Below are 20,551 nucleotides of genomic sequence, written 5' to 3' on the forward strand. Positions count from 1 at the left end.
TCATGGAGAGGCTTTGTAGGCTATCATGCTATCATAAAAACTTTGGTTTTTATTCCAAGTGAAATGGCAAGTCATGAGAAGTTTTGAGCGGAAAAGTGACATGATCCGACTTAGATTTGAAAAGTGTTACTCTTGCCTGCTGTATGGATGTTCTGTTTTGTGGGAACAGGGAGTCCAGTTTAGGAGGCTTATTACAATAGTAGAGAAAAGAGATGACGTAGTGGCTTTGACTGAGGGTTAATGGTGAGAAGCACTGTATTCTGGCTATATTTTGCATGTAAGGACCAATAAAATAGAAGAGTCAAGGATGATTCAAGTTTTGGCCTGTGAAACTAGAAGAATGGAATTGCTTTTATACTGATAAGAGATAGAGAGGAGTGATCATGGGGAGTAGAATTGTTTATGTAGAAGCTAGGATTTGACTTTGACCATGTTAAAGCTGAGGTGCCTATTAGGTGTCCAAGTAGAGCTTTCAAATGGGCAGCTAGATACAGGAATCTGTAGAACAGGGAAGAAGGGCCAGGTTGTGTTGGTATATATATCACACTTAAAGTCTAAACAGGATATAGTTGCCTAGGGATTCAAATAAAGATATGGAAGAGAAGAGGTTCAGGGACTAAACCGTTAGGCAATCCAGCTTTATTTAGAGGTCAGGACGAAGATGGGCATTTACAAAGGAGGTCCTTTGGAGGACCAGTGAGCAAGGAGGAAAACCAAGAGTGAGTGGTGGCTCTGGGAGGCAACAAGATGAAAAACAATTTAAAAAGGAGAAAGTGATCGCTGTGTTAAAATCTGCCAATTGGTCAAATGAGATAAGGACTGAGAATTGATAACTGGATTTTGTAATGTGGAGATTGCTGGTTACCTTGATAAGAACAATTTCTGTGAAGTGGTGAGGATGAAAGCAGAGTCGGTGTAGGGTCAAGAAAGAATCTAAGAGGGAAATAAAGATGGTATAGAAAGTTTTTTTTTTTTTTTTTTTTTTTTAATGAATTTTGCTGTAAATGAAGGAAATAGGGCAGTGGGAACATGGTGTCAGGAGAGAATTTTTATTCAAGGTGGGAGGTATTAAAGTGCTATGATGTTGACGAAATAGTGAAATAGTCTGGTAGAGAAAAACAAAAATGATGCAAGAATAAGAGGGGACGTTTATATAAGTGAGATCCCTGACTCGGTGAGAAATAATGGCTCTCTTTTTAGGATCTCGTGAAATAGGTTGTATCATCTTTTCCATTAGTTTGCTGGTATTTGACTATTACCCTATGCTACCTTCCTAGGTAAAGCTTGTTCTAAATCTGGGAGCTGAGCTGAATCAATATATAATTAAGTTGAGGTTGAAAAAGTAGCTAGACTTGCTTCCGTCTTGTAGTAAGTTTAAAATCGAAATCATTGGCAGTGGCCTGGGAAATGACATGTTTGAGCTAAGTTCCAAATATACTGACTTGTAAAAGATTTCCAAATTACCTTAAGTTCTAAAATGGATATTTGAAAATATTTTTGGCTTTGCTGTGCATGTTTCTGCTATATGGTGACTCTGTAGTTATGTTTATACATTCACAGGCAATTTCCTTTTTGTTAACATATAAAACTTTAAGTATAGTCATTTATCTTATATGGTTTCTAGAGGTAATTATTTTCTTTTCCAGAGTTACTTTTTTTTGAGATAGAAAAGCAACAACAAATATTTTATTGTTATAAAAGCACAAAGGGGTCTTTGTAAGAATATGCTTATATAGGAATTAGAAAACTTAAAATTTTAAGATTTCTAATTTTATTTCCAATCACATTTATCAAAAACATACTTTAAATTTTATAAATTCTAGCTCTCTGGGGCCAGCTTTTCATAGGTTTTGCCTTGATACATAAATCATATAAGGGGTACCTTAAAAAAACAAACTCAGAACCTAGATAACATACTTTTGAAAGGACTTAAACAGATTGCTCATTTTTATATTTATGTCAATTAAATAGAATGATGCCACTAAGGAATGAATATTGACCTGTAAGCCAACCATTGATCAATCTTAAAGAAGTCTAACCTATATGACATATAGGCAGCCATATTTGGGGGAGTCGAGAAATTTAATTTGATTAAAAAATATCCTTTGTTTGAATTTAGAACTGCCTTATCTTGAGGCACAGGAGACAGTATGTGGCCCAGGGATATATATTGAAATAATCTCATGAAATAGGAGTTCCAAAAGCCTTCCTGCCATGACTGTCAGACATCTTGATGCCAGAATTGTTGTCTGTTCTGCAGTCTGCAGGAATATCTCAACGACCCTTAGAATGGAGCTGTACAGGTATGCATCACTTAAGAAACCTCTTACTGAATATAAAAATATAATCAGATAATTGGGGAAGGGGCTTATATATAATAAAATTATTTTTTTACTACAAAGCAGATACTGTGAATACTGAAAGCCCCTGTCTCATACTTTTAAAATAGAGGTTGATTTGTTAGTAGTTAACCTAGTAGGAATAGTATGGAATAAAGGACACTTTCACTTTTCATTTTATACCCTTCTTCATTGTTTGACTTTTTTACTGTGTACATGTATTACTTTTAATATTAAAACTAGTTTAAAAATTTTAAAAGCTAAGAAACGTTTATATAAAAGACCAGTTTGTACATACACACACACACACACACACACACACACAGAGCAAAGCATACCTGTAGAGCTCTACCAGTGTATATCATGAGACAAATGAATCTTCATAAATTATGTTGTTACTTTAAGTTACTGGAGATGTGCAACTTGTTTACTTCTCATCCTTGTTTATGTTAGCAGCAGGTTACTCATGGCAGTATCTCAAATCCTATAAAGGCTAGCAGTAGAAAAAAAGTCTAGGTATGCAACAGTGTAGTTTATTCTTATTTGACTTGAATAACTTTAATAACTTTAATTAGCTCATAGTATTGTTTACTTAATATTTGTGAGATTCCATTTTGTAAAAATAAAATATTCTGAATAATGACTATCTAATCTGGCCTTTTTTTGATATAGTTATCTAATATTTTTTATTGAAGCTAGAATTTTGAGGGCCATCGAGCACAGCAAAATAAAACTTGAGAGAGGCAATAGGGAGGCTGCTGCCTCTGAAAACAGTTATCATTCAGGTTGATCGCATATGTTCACAGCTGTTTTTAAATTTGATTTCTAGCTTTCTAGGTCATACTTTAGGTTAAGTATATCTTACAGACTTTTCTTATTCCTGGAGATCTTATTTCATTTGGTCCAATCTTTTTATTTTGTATTTTGCTGCTATTATAGAACGAGGAATACAAGAACCTGACTTTGTCTAATCCATGCTAGTGTTCTTTTATTATTTCCTATATCCTCTTTGATGAAAAACTTCTCATAGAATGTGTGGTGGATTCTTGGCAGTCATAGTTTATACTATTCACTTATAACCTTGAAGGTCTCAGAATGAACAAGTGAAAGTCCACGTCATGTAGTAATTGGTAATTTTCCTGACATAGGAATTTAAATTACACCACACTGCAAGGTTGCTGTGTGGGAAACCGTCACTTAACCTGTGAATGATCATGGACAGTGGCCTTGCATCCTCATTTGATTGCAGCTCTGTTGGCACAGAAATTCTATAGGGTTAGGAACTGGACTTACTGATGTAAAGGGTCTGCTGTGTGGGAATAAAGTGAGAAGCAAAAGTAGGATCAGTTTTTAGAGGCATGGTTTAGCCTAATGACAGATTGTAGGTATTAAAGTATAATTTTGTATTCGCCTGCATGAGAAATTACATTGAGAACCAGAGTGACCAGGTAAAGCTAGCAGGGATGACTTATTGGGTATTTTAATAGCTTTTAAAAGACTGACTGGGACATACTTTTATGATGCATACTCACATATCTGTAGAGCTCAAATTTTCATTGATCTCCTGGCTATTATGCACAAAAGAAAAAAACCTTAGATGTTCCCTTGGTGAAGCCTCCTTTATTAGGAGTGACCCCTTAATGAAACCTTGTTTCCACATGCATGTAGAATCATAGGTTCTATTAGCAAGAGAAGGATGTAGAAACAGGACCAGTGGTGAGATTTGATGATTATTGCTGTATATCTGGGCCAGGATAAAGGGAAGTATTAGAAAACCTCTTTTTTGAAAATAGTCTTGGTCCTTTCATGAGTTGGAGTTCCTCATGATGGGGGATACAAGGGATGGTGTACTTAATGATTTTTTTAAAATGCTCTGCAATGTATTTTCTCTCCAAATTAAGACTCTTCCTCTCTTTTTGTAACTATTTTGTTTTTACTTGAAGCAGACTTTTAAATCTTTAGCTTCGGAAAGACAAACCATGAAATCTGAGTTCTACTATAAAACATATTTACCTCAATCATATTTTCAAAACTGTCTTCCTTCCTTGTAGTCTTATAGGATAGATGATTCTGTAAGTATCCTTCCAGGTTTTGGGATCGTTGCTTTTCCTGCTCCATGGACTTCTTACCTTCTTCAAATATATAAAAATCTCTTTGGTGGTTAAGAATGGGTTCTAGAGGTCTACTGCCTGGCTTTAAGTCCTGGAGTAGCTACTTCATATCTGTGTGACCTTGAGCAAGTTTCTTAACCTTTATGCTTTAGTTTCTTCATCTTTAAAATGAGGAAAATAATAAATCTATCTCATAGGGTTGGTGTGAGGATTAAATGAGTTAACACTTTGAGTCACAAGAGTGCCTGACTCATAGTAGGCACTCAGTAACTATTAGTTATTACCATTATCATAAGTATCCTCCTCATCCTCCCATACCTGCTTGGGCACTAAGTTGTAACAGCACTCTAGACCATGACATTCCTACTTCATGCCATAGTTTCCAAGAGAGCTTTACTTAACATTTCCTGCTTCTAAGGTGTCCTTTGTGCTCATGTTTTTCAGAAGTACTGGACTAAAAACAGTTTTATATTGTCACCCCTCTGTTCAAGAGCATACAACAGTTTTTCAGTAGCTTGTGTTATCAAGCCCAGATTCCTATCTGACTCTGGCTTACCATTACTTTCTTGTTCCACTCGGGACAGTCTCATATTTTCTCATCTGCATCGCACATGGACATTTGTTCATGTTCTTTATGCCCTTCCTTCATGCCTTTGCCCTTCTACTCTTACTATTTCTGTCCTTCTCTTACTTCAAGAATCCAGTACTTTCAAGAAGCCTTTTTGACTTCTAAGAACCGAGCTTGGATAGAAACAGGATTGGTAAAACTGGGAGAGACTCGGACTAGAAAGACAGGTTGATTTAGAGATCAGAGTATGGATTGGGGGTCAGAACCTTTAAATTCAAGAATGGGAAATACGAACTAAAATCTGAAAACCACATCTAAGATGGTGGGACTGGTTTAAGGTGTAAGGATGGAAGTGAAGGGATGGGATATAAGTGACAACTTGAGAGCAAAGCAGTGTTGAAAATCTGAGATGTCAGATCCAGTTTTGAGATAGAACAGGGCAGATCCAGATGGATCAGATGGTTTTTAAGATCCACATGGCCAGGCAAGATAGCATATTTCTGAACTGGCAAAGGGGAGCCAGTAATGTTAAGATAAGGAACAGGTGTTAGTCTGAAGCAGACAGTATTGGGGTCTTGGGACTGGAAGATTGGGAGCATAACCAGATAAAATAGAGCCCTTGGCTAGGCTACAGTATCAAGATCAGTACAGGATGGCAGCCAAACTCTAGGGCTGAGCCGCAGAACAACTTACATTTCTTTCTGGCTAAGATTAGGAGTGTGCTGTGAGAATATTTCTATATTGGGCAACTTGATAGGCTCCCTTGGATAGAGTGACTACCATTAATCTGACCAGTAAAGCCCTCAGTGGTTTCTGTGTGCTTAGTGTATGTCCCATATTACTTAGCTCTTGATTAAGTATGCTACTATCTTGTATTGCTATGATTGATTTATCAATCTCCATGTGGAGATTGTGAGACTCCATATCTTAAGCTAGTTCAGATGAGGACCATTTATTGTGGTATGATTAACATACAGTTGCATATATGTATAGAGTACACTTTGATATATTTGAAATGTATATACACCTGTGAAACCATTACAACAATTAAGATAATGAACATATTCATTATCCTCAGAAGTTTCCTTGTGCCCTTATGTAATTCCCCTTTCACATTTACTGATATAGTTTCTGTCACTATAGATTAATTTTTATTTTCTAGAGTTATTTAAATGGAATCATAAAGCATGAACTTTTTTTTTTGTTGGACTTCTTTTACTCAGCATATTTCTTTCTTTATCTTAACCTTTTTTAGCATAATTATTTTGAGTGTGTCAATAGTTCATTCCTTTCTATTGCTGAAATATTCTATTATATGGATATACTTCAGTTTGTTTATCCATTCACCTTTAGAGGGTCATTGAATTTCCACTTCTTGGCTGTCGCAGGTAAAACTGGGATGAACATTTATGTACAATTCTTTGTGTGGACATAATGCTTTATTTTTTCCTTTTCCTTTTTTTCTTTTTAGAAGTGGAATAGCTTGGGTCATATGGCAGGAATATGTTTAACTTTTTAAGAAATTGCCAAACTGTTTTACAGAGTAGTTGTACTGTTTTACATTTCCACCAGTATAGATTTAGTTTCAGTTCTACATCCTTGCCACACCTAGTATGTCCACTGTTTTTAATTTTAGCTATTCTAGTGGGTGATTAGTGGTAGTTCATTACAGTTTTAATTTGCTTTCCTTAATGACTAAATTTTATTGAGCATTCTTTTGTGTGCTTATTTGCCATCCCCGTGTATCCTTTGATGAAGTATCTGTTCACATCTTTTCCTATTTAAATTCTTAAAAATATTGTGGTAAAATACACATGACATAAAATTTACCATCATAACCATTTGTATAAACAGTTCGGTACAGTGTTAAGTACATTCACATTGTGAAAAACCAATCTTCAGAATTCTTTGTCTTGCAAAAATGGTTACCTGTTTTTTTAAGTATTGGGTTTTGACATTTTTAAATGTATTCAGATATAAATTCTTTGTCAGATAAATGCTTTACAGATATTTTATCTAAGTCTGTGTTTTGTCTTTTCAATTTACTGTGCATCTTGAAATTGACCACAGTGGGGAATGATTTACTCCCCATTCATTGGCAAATTGCTACAGGGCTTTATTTTTTGTTCATTTTCTGTATTTAAGAAAGAAATGACAAAGGGTTAATAATGCAAATTCAACTTAAAATTATGTTGTGTCTGTAGCCTTAACATTGTGAATAGCACAAAAAAGTAAGGAAGGAAATATTCTTTCTAGTATTTGAAAACTATGATCAGCAAAGAAATCATTCAAAGTTATTGTTTTTGTCAGTTGCAGCCATCACTTGGCTAGGGATAAGAGTTCAGCTAAAATCAGTGAAAACATTCTGTGACAGTTAGTTGGCTTATGTGGAATTTTCAATAAAGTATTATATGTTTTTTCATTATTTGTAAATTGTGTGGTACATACATAATTCAGTAAAATTTACAATAAGCTTATGTATATATGTGTGTGTGTGTCAGTTTTTTTTTCCTACAGAACCAGTTGTTAAACATTACCAGCATACTCCTGGCCACACACTAATTAGTATTAAGTACTAAGGGAACCGTTTCTAGACTCATGTAACTTGAATGAGTCAAGAAAGAAAAATGAGTTCCGGAAACGGTCATTCTGTAGGTAATTAGTGACCCATTCTAATGCTGAGACCAGAGGATGAAAGAGATGAGTATTGGAGAGAGAAAATGAAAGGCATAATACACAGAAGGCCAAGTCAATTATCTTACTGATAAAGACACAGAGGGAAGTTTGTTGTAGGGTGCTTTTTTTTTTTGTCTGAGTTGATTTGCTCTTGGTGTTATCATTGTTATATGATATTCTGCTAATGGTATTGAAGGGGAATATTAAAAACTCATACAGTATTAGTGTTACATTAGCAACTTCTGGTGAGCCTTGAATCTCCAAATCTAATCCTTCTTCAGACCAAAAAATTTACAAAATAGTTTTTAAAATTAAAAATTGGAACACAGAACAATTATGTGTTTCCTATTATTGTCCAGAAGTTGCATTGTTAGTTACATTGCTTTTTAATCTGTACACTCAATTCTGTTATATTTACCATAGTTAACTTTTAAAAATTTTAAATACAATTTTTAAAAAAGTTTTATTTTTCAGAATATCTTGATTTTGAATTTGGTAATTAAGTTTAAAAATATTTTGTTTTGTAGCCATGCAGGATATACGTACTGTGGGTCTTGTGCTGCTCATGCTTACAAACAAGTGGATCCATCTATTACGTAAGTAATATAGTTAGAGACCATTCGTTTGTGGGAAAAGATTGGGAATTATACTGGAGTAATTTGTTTTTCATACTTATTGTTATTATGTACTCTTTCATTAGGAATTTGACTTTTTACAAATTTGATTATAGCTTATTTAGGTTATGAAAGCTTTAATATTGTCTTTCATTATCTGAACATTTAGTTTTTACATTCCCTTTAGTTGGTAAAATGTTTAGTTCTGGAAATGTTAGAAGGTTAATATTATATTGTGATTTATAAGAAATATATTTTGGTCATTTAAGTGATGACCGAAATATATTTCTTATATATATTTGGTCTTAGTTCATAGTTCCTGACTCACAGGTTCCAAAACCCTTGGAATTTCTTAAGGACTGGATGTGACAAAGGTGCCCTCTTATTATAGAGAGGTGTAATGAGGTGACTTTTGGACCCCACCTAAGGATGGAGGCTGGTTGCCAGGACAACCAATCATGCGATTAGAGGGTTGGAATTTTTAGGCCCATTCCTGACCTCTGGGGACTGGAATGGGCCTAGAGGTTGAATCAGTCACCAGTGCCCAATGATTTAATCAACCATGACTACGTAATGAAGCCTCCACAAAGATTGAAAAGGACAGAGTTCAGAGAGCTTTTAGGCTGGTGAACACATGAAGATCTGGGGGAGACTGGCACCCTGGAGAGGGCACGGAAATTACATGCTTTTTCACCGTACCTTTCCCTATGCATCTCTTCCATCTGACCGTCCCTGAGTTATATCCTTTTATAATAAACTAGTGATCTTAGAAATAAAATGTTTGGGTTCTGTGAGCTGCTCTAGCAAATTAATCAAACCCAAGGAAGGGGTCATGGGAGCCCAGGTGACAACCTGGGCTTCAGACTGGCATCTGAAGTGGGGGTTGGGGGAACATTTCTTGTAGGTCTGAATCCTTAACCTGTGGCACCTGACGCTATCTCTAGGTAGACAGTGTCAGAACTGAATTGAATCCTTGGACACCCAGCTTATGTCCAAGAATTGCTTGTTGGAAGTGTGGAGAACACCCCTGCCACCTGTCCCCCCTCCCCCACACGCATGTTGGAATTGGGTACAGGAATACTAACAGTTAAATATTTAGGTTTTTAAATTTTTCTTTGAAAACCTGGAGAGGAGCTCTTTTAAGAAAAATTCAGAGCTCTTTGTTCTCTTTTAGTCATTTTGTAATTTAAAATTCTGTAGTGTACTTGTAAGTTGTGGTTAACGAAAGAAGAATAATTTTTCATTGACAGAATAAAGTACCTGAATTATTTTAGAATCTGATAGTGTATTTCTTACGATATTTGAAGCATGTAAGCGTTTAATAATTCAATGACAGCTTTGAAATTAGCTTTAAAAAATCTTTCTGGCAAATTGAGACTGAGCAGCATACTATTGTCTAAAATGAGAAAATTGTGAACTTTCTAATGCTTAGTATACTACTCTCTAAAATAAGAAACATGAACTTTCAAAGGTTTTTGCTGGAAATAGCCACCTAAATTACTTAATTTGCTGATCACCATTTTATTTTAAATAGTTAATTCACTGTATGTGGACCAGTATCAGGGTCCAGTCTGTATTGCCAGTCGTACACACACTGTGTGAATAGATGGAATCGATCATCTTAATTTTGTCCTGTGTTGATTGTTAGGTTAGACCTGTACTATAGAGATGAAGGGTAATTAATCAAAAGAAGTAACTCACAGCAGCCATGAGTTTTAAAAAAGATCTCACCCATAGCCTACTCCTTTGCCTTCGAGCAATTTGTTCAGTTTTTTAAAACGAAAAAGCTGCTCTTTTTGTTTTTATATAGTGTGTTTTGTACATTGTGTCATACCTTTGTTGAAAAATATTTTTAGGAAGTTTTCAATAATAAATAAAATAATAATGTTGCCAAATTGATGATATTTTGGTTAGCCCTGCCTCATTTATGATGTTTTGAGGGGTGTCCTTAACAAACGTGTCTTGATATATATTTGATATGCAATCTCAACTAAATTATTTCATGAATAAGAACAAATAGAAATTAGATTGGAAAGATTTTCAGAAGCTTTGACCCTGACTTATAAACCACCAAGATTAGTTTATGTAACAGATTTTTCTAAACCTTTTTCTATTTGGCAGAGTTTTTATTGATGATGTTATCTGCTAGAAGGGTACCCCCAAATGAAATTTGGCCTTGGAATACATAGAGAGATACAGAGCAATATAGATAGAAGTGGAAAGCATGTGTTAAATAAGTTGATAGAAAGTGAAAATGGAAAGAAAAAAATAATAATAAAAAGAGAAGAGAGCTAAGGGCTAAGAAGATGATAAAGGAAATCAGTAAAAGGAGAGGCAAATGTATAATGATGTAATCAGCTTATTTTTGTACTTAGTATATAATAATTGAATTCTGAATAAATAAATTTGAAGGTCTAAGTGTTAACAATAATAATTGAGTCATAGTTGTATTCTCTTGAAAGTGGCCTTTCTTGAGATTTGCAGGGTGTTCGGAGTCCTTTGAGAAAAAAGAAAGAACATCCTTTTGGGAACTATGAGAAGTATAGAGAAAAAATAACAATCAAAGAAAGAAGGTTAAGTTCTATACCACTATCCTCCATTATTACCTTCCACACTAATTCATTCTCTACGCAGTAACTGGGATCATCTTTTGTACTATACTGTCTTGCGTTTTGAAGACATCGTTTACCTTCACATGATTTTTGTAATATCCTTCATGGAACATTTGGAAAATATTTGTTCATTAATTTGTGCAAATCTTTCAAATGTTGATGCTTATCATACAATGTAAAAAAAAAATCACATTTGTTAATATTACCACCAATGTCATCAGAAAAATTTTTCATTATTGGGAAGCTGTTAGTCTCAGTAATAGAAGTCTTGCAAAAGGCAAATTTTCACTTAAAAGCTTTAATGTTTTCTTTAAAGTGGCAGGTTCATTTTGTTCATCTTCCTAGAAAATTTCTGCCGAATACTTAAATCTGTCTGCAGTCATTTTTTGAAGTAAAAAGTCCATTCCATGAAAAATCGTTTAGCTCACAACTCACAATTACACTAATACATTTCCCTGAGACACCCTTCTGTATTGTGGCAGAAATGATCTGTGCATTTATCATCGCAAATTGAATTCATATTTTTATATAGACTATTTTTATAAAACTGTACTCAAAGTTCAAGGTTTAATGAAATTAAGTGAAACCGGCCTTAAAAAGCTTGTTGGATGAAGAATCCATGATACTTAGTATATATTGACTCCATTAGCTTGATCGTAGTTCTGATGTGCCATTGGTTTACCCAGCCTCACTTTTGTACCATAAGCGAAGATGTCATCTCAGTGAAAAAGGCACATACCTTCTTTGTATTATTATGAAAATAGTTTTTTTTTTTTTTAAATTTTGTGGATTCCTTGAAAGAGTTTTGAGGATTCCATAGTCCACACTTTGAGAACTGCTGTGATACAGGGTGATTGGATTTAGAGTGTAGATAAGGTGTTGGGGAAGGCATCTCTGAAGAAATGATTTTTAAGCCAAGCAAAAAGAACAGTAAGTAGCACTTGTGAAAGCTTGTAGGCAAAGCTGTATGTGTCATCAAGTAACTGCAAGAAGACCAGTGTACATAAAGTATTGTGATCAAGGCGAAGAGTAGTACAAGATAGGGCCATTTCATTTGAGACTTTAGACCCAGTGTAAGGATTTTAGATTTTATCCTCTGACCATGAAAAGCCATTGAAAGACTTTTTAAGCAGGGGAGTGATATGATCCAATTTATGTTTCAAAAATAGCACTCTGGGTGTTTAAGAAAATTTTAAAATGATACATTTAGTTAAGTTCTTTTCCATATTTATAGTTGCAAAAGTCTTTTTCTATTACTAAAATTGTAATTAAAAACTGGAACTCAGGGTATACTTAGACAGTAACTTGATTCATATTTTTGCAGGGCAGAAAAAGCACCAAGCAATCTTATATGGGTCCATATGACATTTTATTCTTTAGTTAGAATACCTCCATTTGCCATGGAACACCTTTAAAAAATTACTTGTGTTCCATTATTTAGAAAAAAATAGTTGAATATGAGGGCAGAGACTCAGGTAACTTACGTATTGGGTACACAGACAACACTCATCACAGTAAGTAATTCCACAAGTGTGAATTTTCTGGAGATATTATATGTGAACTATACTTCTGAAAGAATGCTTACTGATTTATCCCATTTTTTCATATTAAAGTTTTCTCTTACATGTGTGCCAACAGTGATGATATGCTAATATTTAAAAGTTACTTCTTTAAAAACAAAGTACCTTGCAACTTATCGAAGAGGGGAGAGAAAGTGGCATTGTTTTCAATGCTCGTATTACTCTTTCTCTCCAAAATATTTCTATGGCCTTAGTGTTTATGGGTCTAGCAATCTAGCAAAAAAGAAAAAAGAAAAAAATAGAAAGGAAAATGCCTTATCTTTTATTTACACTACTAATTTTCTTTTTGTTAGCATCCAGCTAACAAAAGACCCATTTTGCGATTACTACTGGTTCAATATACACGTCTTGTCTTCTTCTCTTCAATGATACCTAGCTTTTTTTGGTTTGTTTTTGGGTACATCACTATTAAGGGTTTTATGCTGATGAGACCTAAGCTTCCTTTTCCCTATTATCTCTTTTAACCAGATGTGGAACTTCACTATGTTGCCTTTGGGTGAGTTTCCGCCAAACTGGAAGGATGTGTTGGGCACATGTTTGGCTAATCCAGGATTCAGGGTGCTCTTTCCCCAGCAGTCTTTATCTTTCTAGCTAGGTTGGGTCTGACAAAGAGGCAGGCAAGGTACATACATAGTCAAGTATTAGAGGAGGCAGTTAGACTTCCCAGGCTGACCGTGGGTCTTTATTTCTGAAGTAGTGCTCATCTTGTGGTCACTGTGAGAACATTGTTACACTTAACTATAAAATGATCTATACCTCGAGTTTAGATTGATATTTTAAAAGTCATTTCATATTTTAATTATCCTGGATTTCCCAGGAGAGTTCTGATTGTAAATATTCTATCCCTCTCTCTTTTTATAGACATGTATTCTTCAAACATAAAAATATATTTTTTTCATATTTGGTTCTTAGTTCGTGTAAATACCTGTCTTTAGACAAGTCACTTCAATACTCAAGAATTTACCATTATGTATGTTCTTCATTAGACTTTAATTTTAAAAATTGTGATATTTATATGCTGTTAAGATAGGAAAACATAGTGTTATCTCTTTTGTTCATTTAGGAATCTATAGATTTTATCTTATTTTTATGAAATGGTTATTGAGTTGATCATAATGATAATGACAGGAAGTGAGTGTTAGCAGCGGGGAGGGGGGCGGGTAGGGGAGGCAGGAAAAGAAGTGTTTCTGACTAGAAATGGCCTGTGAACGAAGTCTTATATGTTTGCTATGTGTAACATCTTGAGGTGATTTTGGGATTCTAAACTGAGAATCGCTTTTTCCTTGTCCACATCTTTCTTATCTCTTACCCTTTCCAAATAACAAGTAACACATAGCAGATAATAGGTTAATTTTCTTAGCTGTAATAGAATTTTATCACTATATTGCTAAAGCACACATTTCTTGTCCTGCAAGTTTTTGATATGAAAGAACTAGCTCATGTCTCAGTCTTTGTTCATTAATTTAGTAATGAGTAGTACTTAATTTTCTAGGTACATAGCCTATCGTGTATTCTTTTCTCAGAATTTTGGTTCTTTCAGGGTGTGTGTGTGTGTGTGTGTGTGTGTGTGTGTGTAAATTTCATTTATATGAATCTGGAGAATAGAGGAAATAGATGGTTTGGGAATTTAGATGGTAGAGATGTTTGAACTAAAATGAAAGGAAGTTAATTTTACTCTTGATGTTAAGATAAAAGGATTATAAAGATTTAAGCTACTGTTTAGTCCAGTTTTTTTCTTTAGCCTACAGTGCAAATAACACATAATCAAATTTCTTTGTTTTTGAGAATGCCTGCTTCTTGAATGGGAACAGAGAAAGCTTACACAGAATTCTTCTCAACAAGATGCCTTTTTTCTCTGCCATGGAAGAAATGTGGAAATAGCTTTATCAGAATACTGCTTTGTAATGATATTTTATATGGAATTTTAGAATTTATACTGTTATGCATTTTTATTAAAGTTGTGACAGACCTTAGAAGGTGAGTTTAGACTTTGTTAGAATGTTGAGATTTTATTTAATAGATGAAATGTTTAAAATTCAATTACGGTAGCTATTGAAAACCTTCTGTAAACTAGTGGTTGTGAATACCGAGATGATTTTAAGCATAGCAGGTTGATTTACTGTAGATAGCCAGTAACTGGTATTTCCAGGTGTTGACCATGGTTCTTTTTAGTGCCTTCCAACAAAAAGATTGGAGCTAATCATTAGTAGGTATATTAGTTTGCTGGTGTTGCCATAACAATACCACGAACTAAGTGGCTGAAACAACAGAAATTTATTTTCTCGCAGTTCTGGAAACTGGAAGCCTGAGATCAAGGTGCTGGTAGGGTTGGTTTCTCTTGAGATCTCTCTCCTTGGCTTGCAGATAGTTGTCCTCTTGATGTTTTTTCACATGGTCACCTCTCTGTGCATGTGCGCCCGTGGTGTCTCTTCTTATAAGAACATCAGTCATATATGATTCAGTTCTCAACCTCATGGCCTCATTTTAACTTAATCACATCTTTAAAGATTTTTATCTCCAAATTTGGTTACACCCTTAGATACTGGGGGTGAGACTTCAACATATGAATTTCAGGGGAACACAATTTAGCACATAACAGTAGGCAATGAAATCAAGGAAAACAGTACTACATGTAATTTTTTTAAAAATTACTTTTTTTTTTTGCTTTAATAAGGTTTGTGTAGAAGTGCAATTGTTCTGTGTTTTTTGTTGTATACCTCCTAGCCGGAGAATTTTCATCCTTGGGCCTTCTCATCATGTGCCCCTCTCTCGATGTGCACTTTCCAGTGTGGATATATATAGGACACCTCTGTATGACCTTCGTATTGACCAAAAGAGTAAGTATATAGAAATCTTATAGCTTTTAAACAGCTAAAGGTTTTTCAATAGGAATTCAAAGTTAATTAAAAAACTAAAAATATGAATATCATAAGTACTATCTTAATTTTTAAGATAATATTTGTTTTATATACAAAAAAATAAAAACAAAAAATCTTCCATATGTCTAAAAGACAACCACAGGTTTTCTGCCAGCCACAAAAATTGTTAAATCCCACTAGTTTCCAGACTGTAATGGTTCCATTAACAGCCAGAGAAGTAGCATGTAGTCATTGTACCATGGGACAAGAAAGTAGTACCTACAACAGTTTGATGAAAAGTTTTGGGCATGTTAGTCTACCTCTCTATATATCAGTCACTTTCCTCACAGTAGATAGATAATGGTGATAATGCCTTATTTCCTATCAAATGATTTTTAAGGGAAAAAAATGAGACCATAGTTGTGAAACTCTGAAAGAAGGGTGCTACGTAAATCTTGTGTATTTTATTTTTAAAATATCTATTATTTTGATTTATTTTTTTGGTAAGCTTTTAGAAATCACATTTTTTATTTATTTGGGTCTCATATATTGAATGTGTAAAATAAAACCTTTGACTTGAAATAATACTTTTTGGAGATTGGGAGAGGATAATTTAAAAAAATGCAGAGTAATATAGAGAATAATGTTACAAATATTCATGTACTCATCATCTACAATTGACTCAAAATTTTCCCCTCATCTGAACTCAATTTACATTCTCAAAAGTAACCACTTTTATGAGCTTGATGTATATCCTTCCAGTTCATCAAATTATATTTTAAGTATGTTGAGCACTTACTGTTCCAAGAAGTTTTGCAAAAAATACTTTCATACAGTGGAAGAAGCCATTTACAAAGGAAATGATCATCTTTATTTTTTAGGCATAAATATTCATAATTTGGGTTAAGTATCATAGAGTATTAGTAATTTGTTATTAAACTGTGTCTTATTAATGAAGCCGAAGTATTACTAGTATTATTCCCTGGGATGGTTTTAAGGGACACACTTTATTTTTCAAAGCTATTGGAGCATTCAGAAAATCTTGGTTTTGGATAGCCTGCCAATGAAGGAATGGAAGATTTTTAATTGGGTATAATTTTGTAGAAAAAAAGTCATAGCACATTTGTAGTTCTTTCCTTGATATTGGTAAGCACATTTCTTTGATGCAGTTATAAAAATGTTGGTTCTGTTCTAGGATAAGACAGAAATACTCATATCTTTTTTTATATTAAATTTCATCGTTGTACAATATCACACTTTAGGTACAATTCATCATAAGGGTCTGAATTACTAGATCATTTTAATGTAATTTATAGCATGGTACTGTGGTGAATTTGTCTTCTGGTTTATCCCACAAGCTTTATTTTTAATTTTGAGAAAAATGGCATTCTTAGTGGGAATTTTCTGTTATTATTATGCAGGAACCTGAGATGTGAAATGATCATCCTATACATTTCATTAAAAAACAAAACAAAACTCAAAAACTATATTAATCTCATGAGTAAGGACACCAGTAGTTTTTCCGTATTTCAGTAGGAGTTCTAATCAACTGTGCCCTAATACAGCTATGTAATATAAAAATGTTATGGTATTATATGTATTATTGTTTTGTCTGGTATGTAAGAAGCTTGTTTTTTCTTTTTTAAAAATAGAAATAGGAAAAAAATGAAGGAAAATATTAATGTGGTGCTTGTCTTTTGCCAAAGCATGTAGTTTTGTGTTACTGGGTAGAGTCTCATAGGATAAAGATATACATTAATATGTTTGTTTTACTATATTTTGAAATCTCTTTAGTTTACGGAGAACTATGGAAGACAGGAATGTTTGAACGCATGTCTCTGCAGACAGATGAAGATGAACACAGTATTGAAATGCATTTGCCTTATACAGCTAAAGCCATGGAAAGGTATATTGATTAATATAAGAAATCCCAGAGAAATCATAGATAATAATTTCTTTGGAATTATTTTAACTAGGGTAAGCTAATCATTAGAGTAAGGAGATTAAAAATTTTTATTTGAAATGAGATAAAAATTTGGGGTTGGATTTTCTTAATGTGGGTTGAAGTTGGTTTTGAGTAGTTTGCTTGTGAAGGCTGAATGTGGGAATTAACATGGTTGTTTTATTAGGTGGAAATTTTTAAAAAAACCCACTCGTGTATGTGTTTGTGTGTATTGATTTGCCTGTTATTTTATTCATTCGACACTTACTTAGCAATTACATTCTCTTATGGTATGGCGCTATAAGTAAGTAATAATAATATCTTAGATTTGGGTGTAACTTTGGAGGTCATTTATTTTAGCTTTACACAAAGTACATGAATCTCTTTTATAATATGCTTGATAGATTAGTGAGTAACAGATTGCTGCAAAACTTATCGGCCTAAAATCACAACTATTTTGTTGCTTACAAGTTTTGGGTCAGGATTTTGGGCAGGGCATGCCTTACTCTGGTATACAAGATGTTCACCGAGGTGGTTCACATGGGGCTAGAAGATCAACATGGCTTTAGAGCTGGTCTTTAGTTGAGACACCTCATTTGTTCTTTAAATGGCCTGTTTATTCATCTAACAGGGCTTTTCTCTCTTCTTGGCCTCTTTCTAGAAGGATAGCCTAGATTTCCTTACATGATGATTCAGGGTAGCAAAAGGACAAAACAGAAATTTCTTGACCTGTGAAGGCCTAGGCCTGAAACTACGTAGGATCATTTTCACTGTATTCTGTTTTTTAAAGCAGAACACAATATTAGCCAAAATTTAAGTGAAGGAGAAATAGGTTCTGCCTCTTGATGGGAGGAGTAGCATGTGTATACAGGAATAGGAGGAATTGTTGGCAGCCGTGTTTGCAGATAGACTATCACAGTTCTTCCTCTGGTGGACAATTCACCTCTTTTCAACATGCAGTGTGTACACTCCTAAGATGCCCAGAAATCTCAGGTTCAAAGTTCATTATTTTATGATATGCATTAGCTTGAGATGTGGATGAAGCAGTTCCTTGGGTACAGTGCCTCTTTGGATACCCATTAACCAAGAAGACAAATTATACTCCCCTTCCTGTAGACACTCAATATATAATTTTGAGACAGGGACAGCTAAGCACAGAGGATGCTCTGATGGAGAGTGAAAGAATGGGAAGCATAAAGCAGTCTTTGGTCCAAAGCAATTTTGATGTAACCAGGGAATCGAGAACATTCTTAATTATGGCTTAGTTCTGTCTTCTGGTGGTGGCTTTCATAATTCATTATTTTTCTCAGCTCTTGGCTGTGTCCTTCAGGCTCTTCGCTCTACTCCCTGAAATGGTCCTTGTTTGTACCTGAGTAGCAGTTTCACTCTGCTTCATGTATGTGACAGGCCTCTTTTCATTTGGAACAGTATTTTTCCTCCCCCCAAACTAATAGAATTCCATTAAACACTTGGTGGGTTTTCTGTATATCCGATTATAAGGGCATTCTATTAGACAAAAGTCACATTCATATTTTTTTCTGAGACAGGACTCTCTCTACTTTGGATCCCAAGTTAGGGTCCTCTAAGTTTATTAGAAGCCTGTTTGCCTACCTGAGAGAATATGTAAGCACTGTCTTATGTCTTTCTGAGGCCTTAACAAAGGATCCTACAGATGCATTTTTGGCGGGATGATTGTGAGCCCATGGTTTACTGGTAGCACTCTGCATTTGGTCTTTGCCCTCATGCTGTTTCTTTGACAGTATTTTGCTATCAGTAGAGGCTAGTTATAAGAATCGGTTATTTTCCAACCAAACAACTCCTGGTTAGAAATACAGTTGACCCTTGAACAACATGGGAGTTCGGATTGCCGACCTCCTGGACAGTTGAAAATCCACATATAACTTTGGACTCCCCCCACCAGATTTAGCCACTGATAGCCTACCGTTGACCAGAAGCCTTACCGATAACATAAAGTCAATTAACACATATTTTGTATGTTATATGTAATATATATTGTATTATAATAAAGTAAGCTAATGGAAAGAAAATGTTATTAAGGAAATCATGTGGAAGAGAAAAATATGTTTACAGTACTGTACTTACTGAAAAAAATTCATGTATAAATTGACTCATGTAGTTCAAACCTGTGTTGTTCAAAGGTCAACTGTATTTAAAAAAATTCTGCTTGTAATTCTTTAGCTCGTTTTTCTTCTTGTACCGTCTTGTATATGGCTGTAAAGAAGCCATTGACACTTTGAATATTTTGCCTGGAATTTTTTTTTAGCTCGATCTATAGGTTCACTCATGTATATTTTTGACTTTCTAAATTATTCATGTGAGAGTTATGCTAATTGTTCTGCTAGTATATGATATGGATCATCCTTCTTCAGGCCTCCTGTAGCAGTTTCCTTACTGCTCTTCCAGCTTCCAGTCTCCTGTTGCCCTTATAGCTTCTGTCTGCCTCTATGTCCCAAAAGCCAATATTGTATGTTTTAGGTTTCTGTTACAGTAGTACTCTTTCCGGATACCATTTTTTATCTGCAGCATGACAAACCACCTCAACGTGCTTATTTGTTTATGGTTCTGTGAGCTAGACATGTGGTTGGGGTGAGTGGCTACAACTCATCTTCTGTATCTGCCAGTCGAAGCAGGTTGACCTAGGCTGAAGGTTCCAAGATGTCTTCACTTCCTGTCTGGGGCTGTGATATTGGTTATCTGCTGAGGCACCTTAGTTCTCATCTTGATGCTATTTCCATTTTGTTGTCAGTCATCCTTCAGGGCCTCTCTACATGCTGTCCTTCACGAGCAGGATAGCCTTGGACTTTGATGAAAAACATGGCAATTCAGGATTGCAAGAACTTAAAAGTAGAAACTTTCAGGCCCCTTAATACCTAGGCTCGGAAACTGCACAGTATCACTTAGGCCACAATCTACTCATCAAAGCAAGTTGCAAAACTAGGTTCAAGAGGAAGAAGAAATAGATTCTACTCTTGATGGGAGGAATTTTTGATGATTGTATTTGCAGACAGCCTGCCACAGTACCACTGCATTTGATAGTTCCTTGGGTCTTGTAGATAAGTCTGTTTCCCTTGCCTGACAGTTACCTAATCTGTTCCCTGCTCAAGGGCAGCCGGTCTACTCTGTACCCACCACTGTACTTGGTACACAAAAGGATTTCGGTAATTAATTATTGAGTGAATTAATAGCGATCTTTTCATTTTCAATACTTTTATTAAATGTTTTCCCAAAAA

The 20,551-nt window shown here is 34.7% G+C and overlaps 1 protein-coding gene across 4 annotated transcripts in view; it reads left to right on the forward strand.

Annotated features, from left to right (window-relative positions):
• Positions 1-20,551, forward strand: part of MEMO1 (mediator of cell motility 1) — a 95,474-nt gene that overhangs the window by 33,857 nt on the left and 41,066 nt on the right. For all 4 annotated transcript variants that reach the window (XM_039887465.1, XM_039887466.1, XM_039887468.1 and 1 more), the window contains exons 3-5: positions 8,222-8,290; positions 15,225-15,337; positions 17,153-17,264. In XM_039887465.1, coding sequence (XP_039743399.1) covers positions 8,222-8,290; positions 15,225-15,337; positions 17,153-17,264 — 294 coding nt within the window. The remainder of the gene's footprint in view (positions 1-8,221; positions 8,291-15,224; positions 15,338-17,152; positions 17,265-20,551) is intronic.

This window comes from Pteropus medius, unplaced genomic scaffold, assembly GCF_902729225.1.
Source record: "Pteropus medius unplaced genomic scaffold, Ma_sr-lr_union100, whole genome shotgun sequence".
NCBI lineage: Eukaryota > Metazoa > Chordata > Mammalia > Chiroptera > Pteropodidae > Pteropus > Pteropus medius.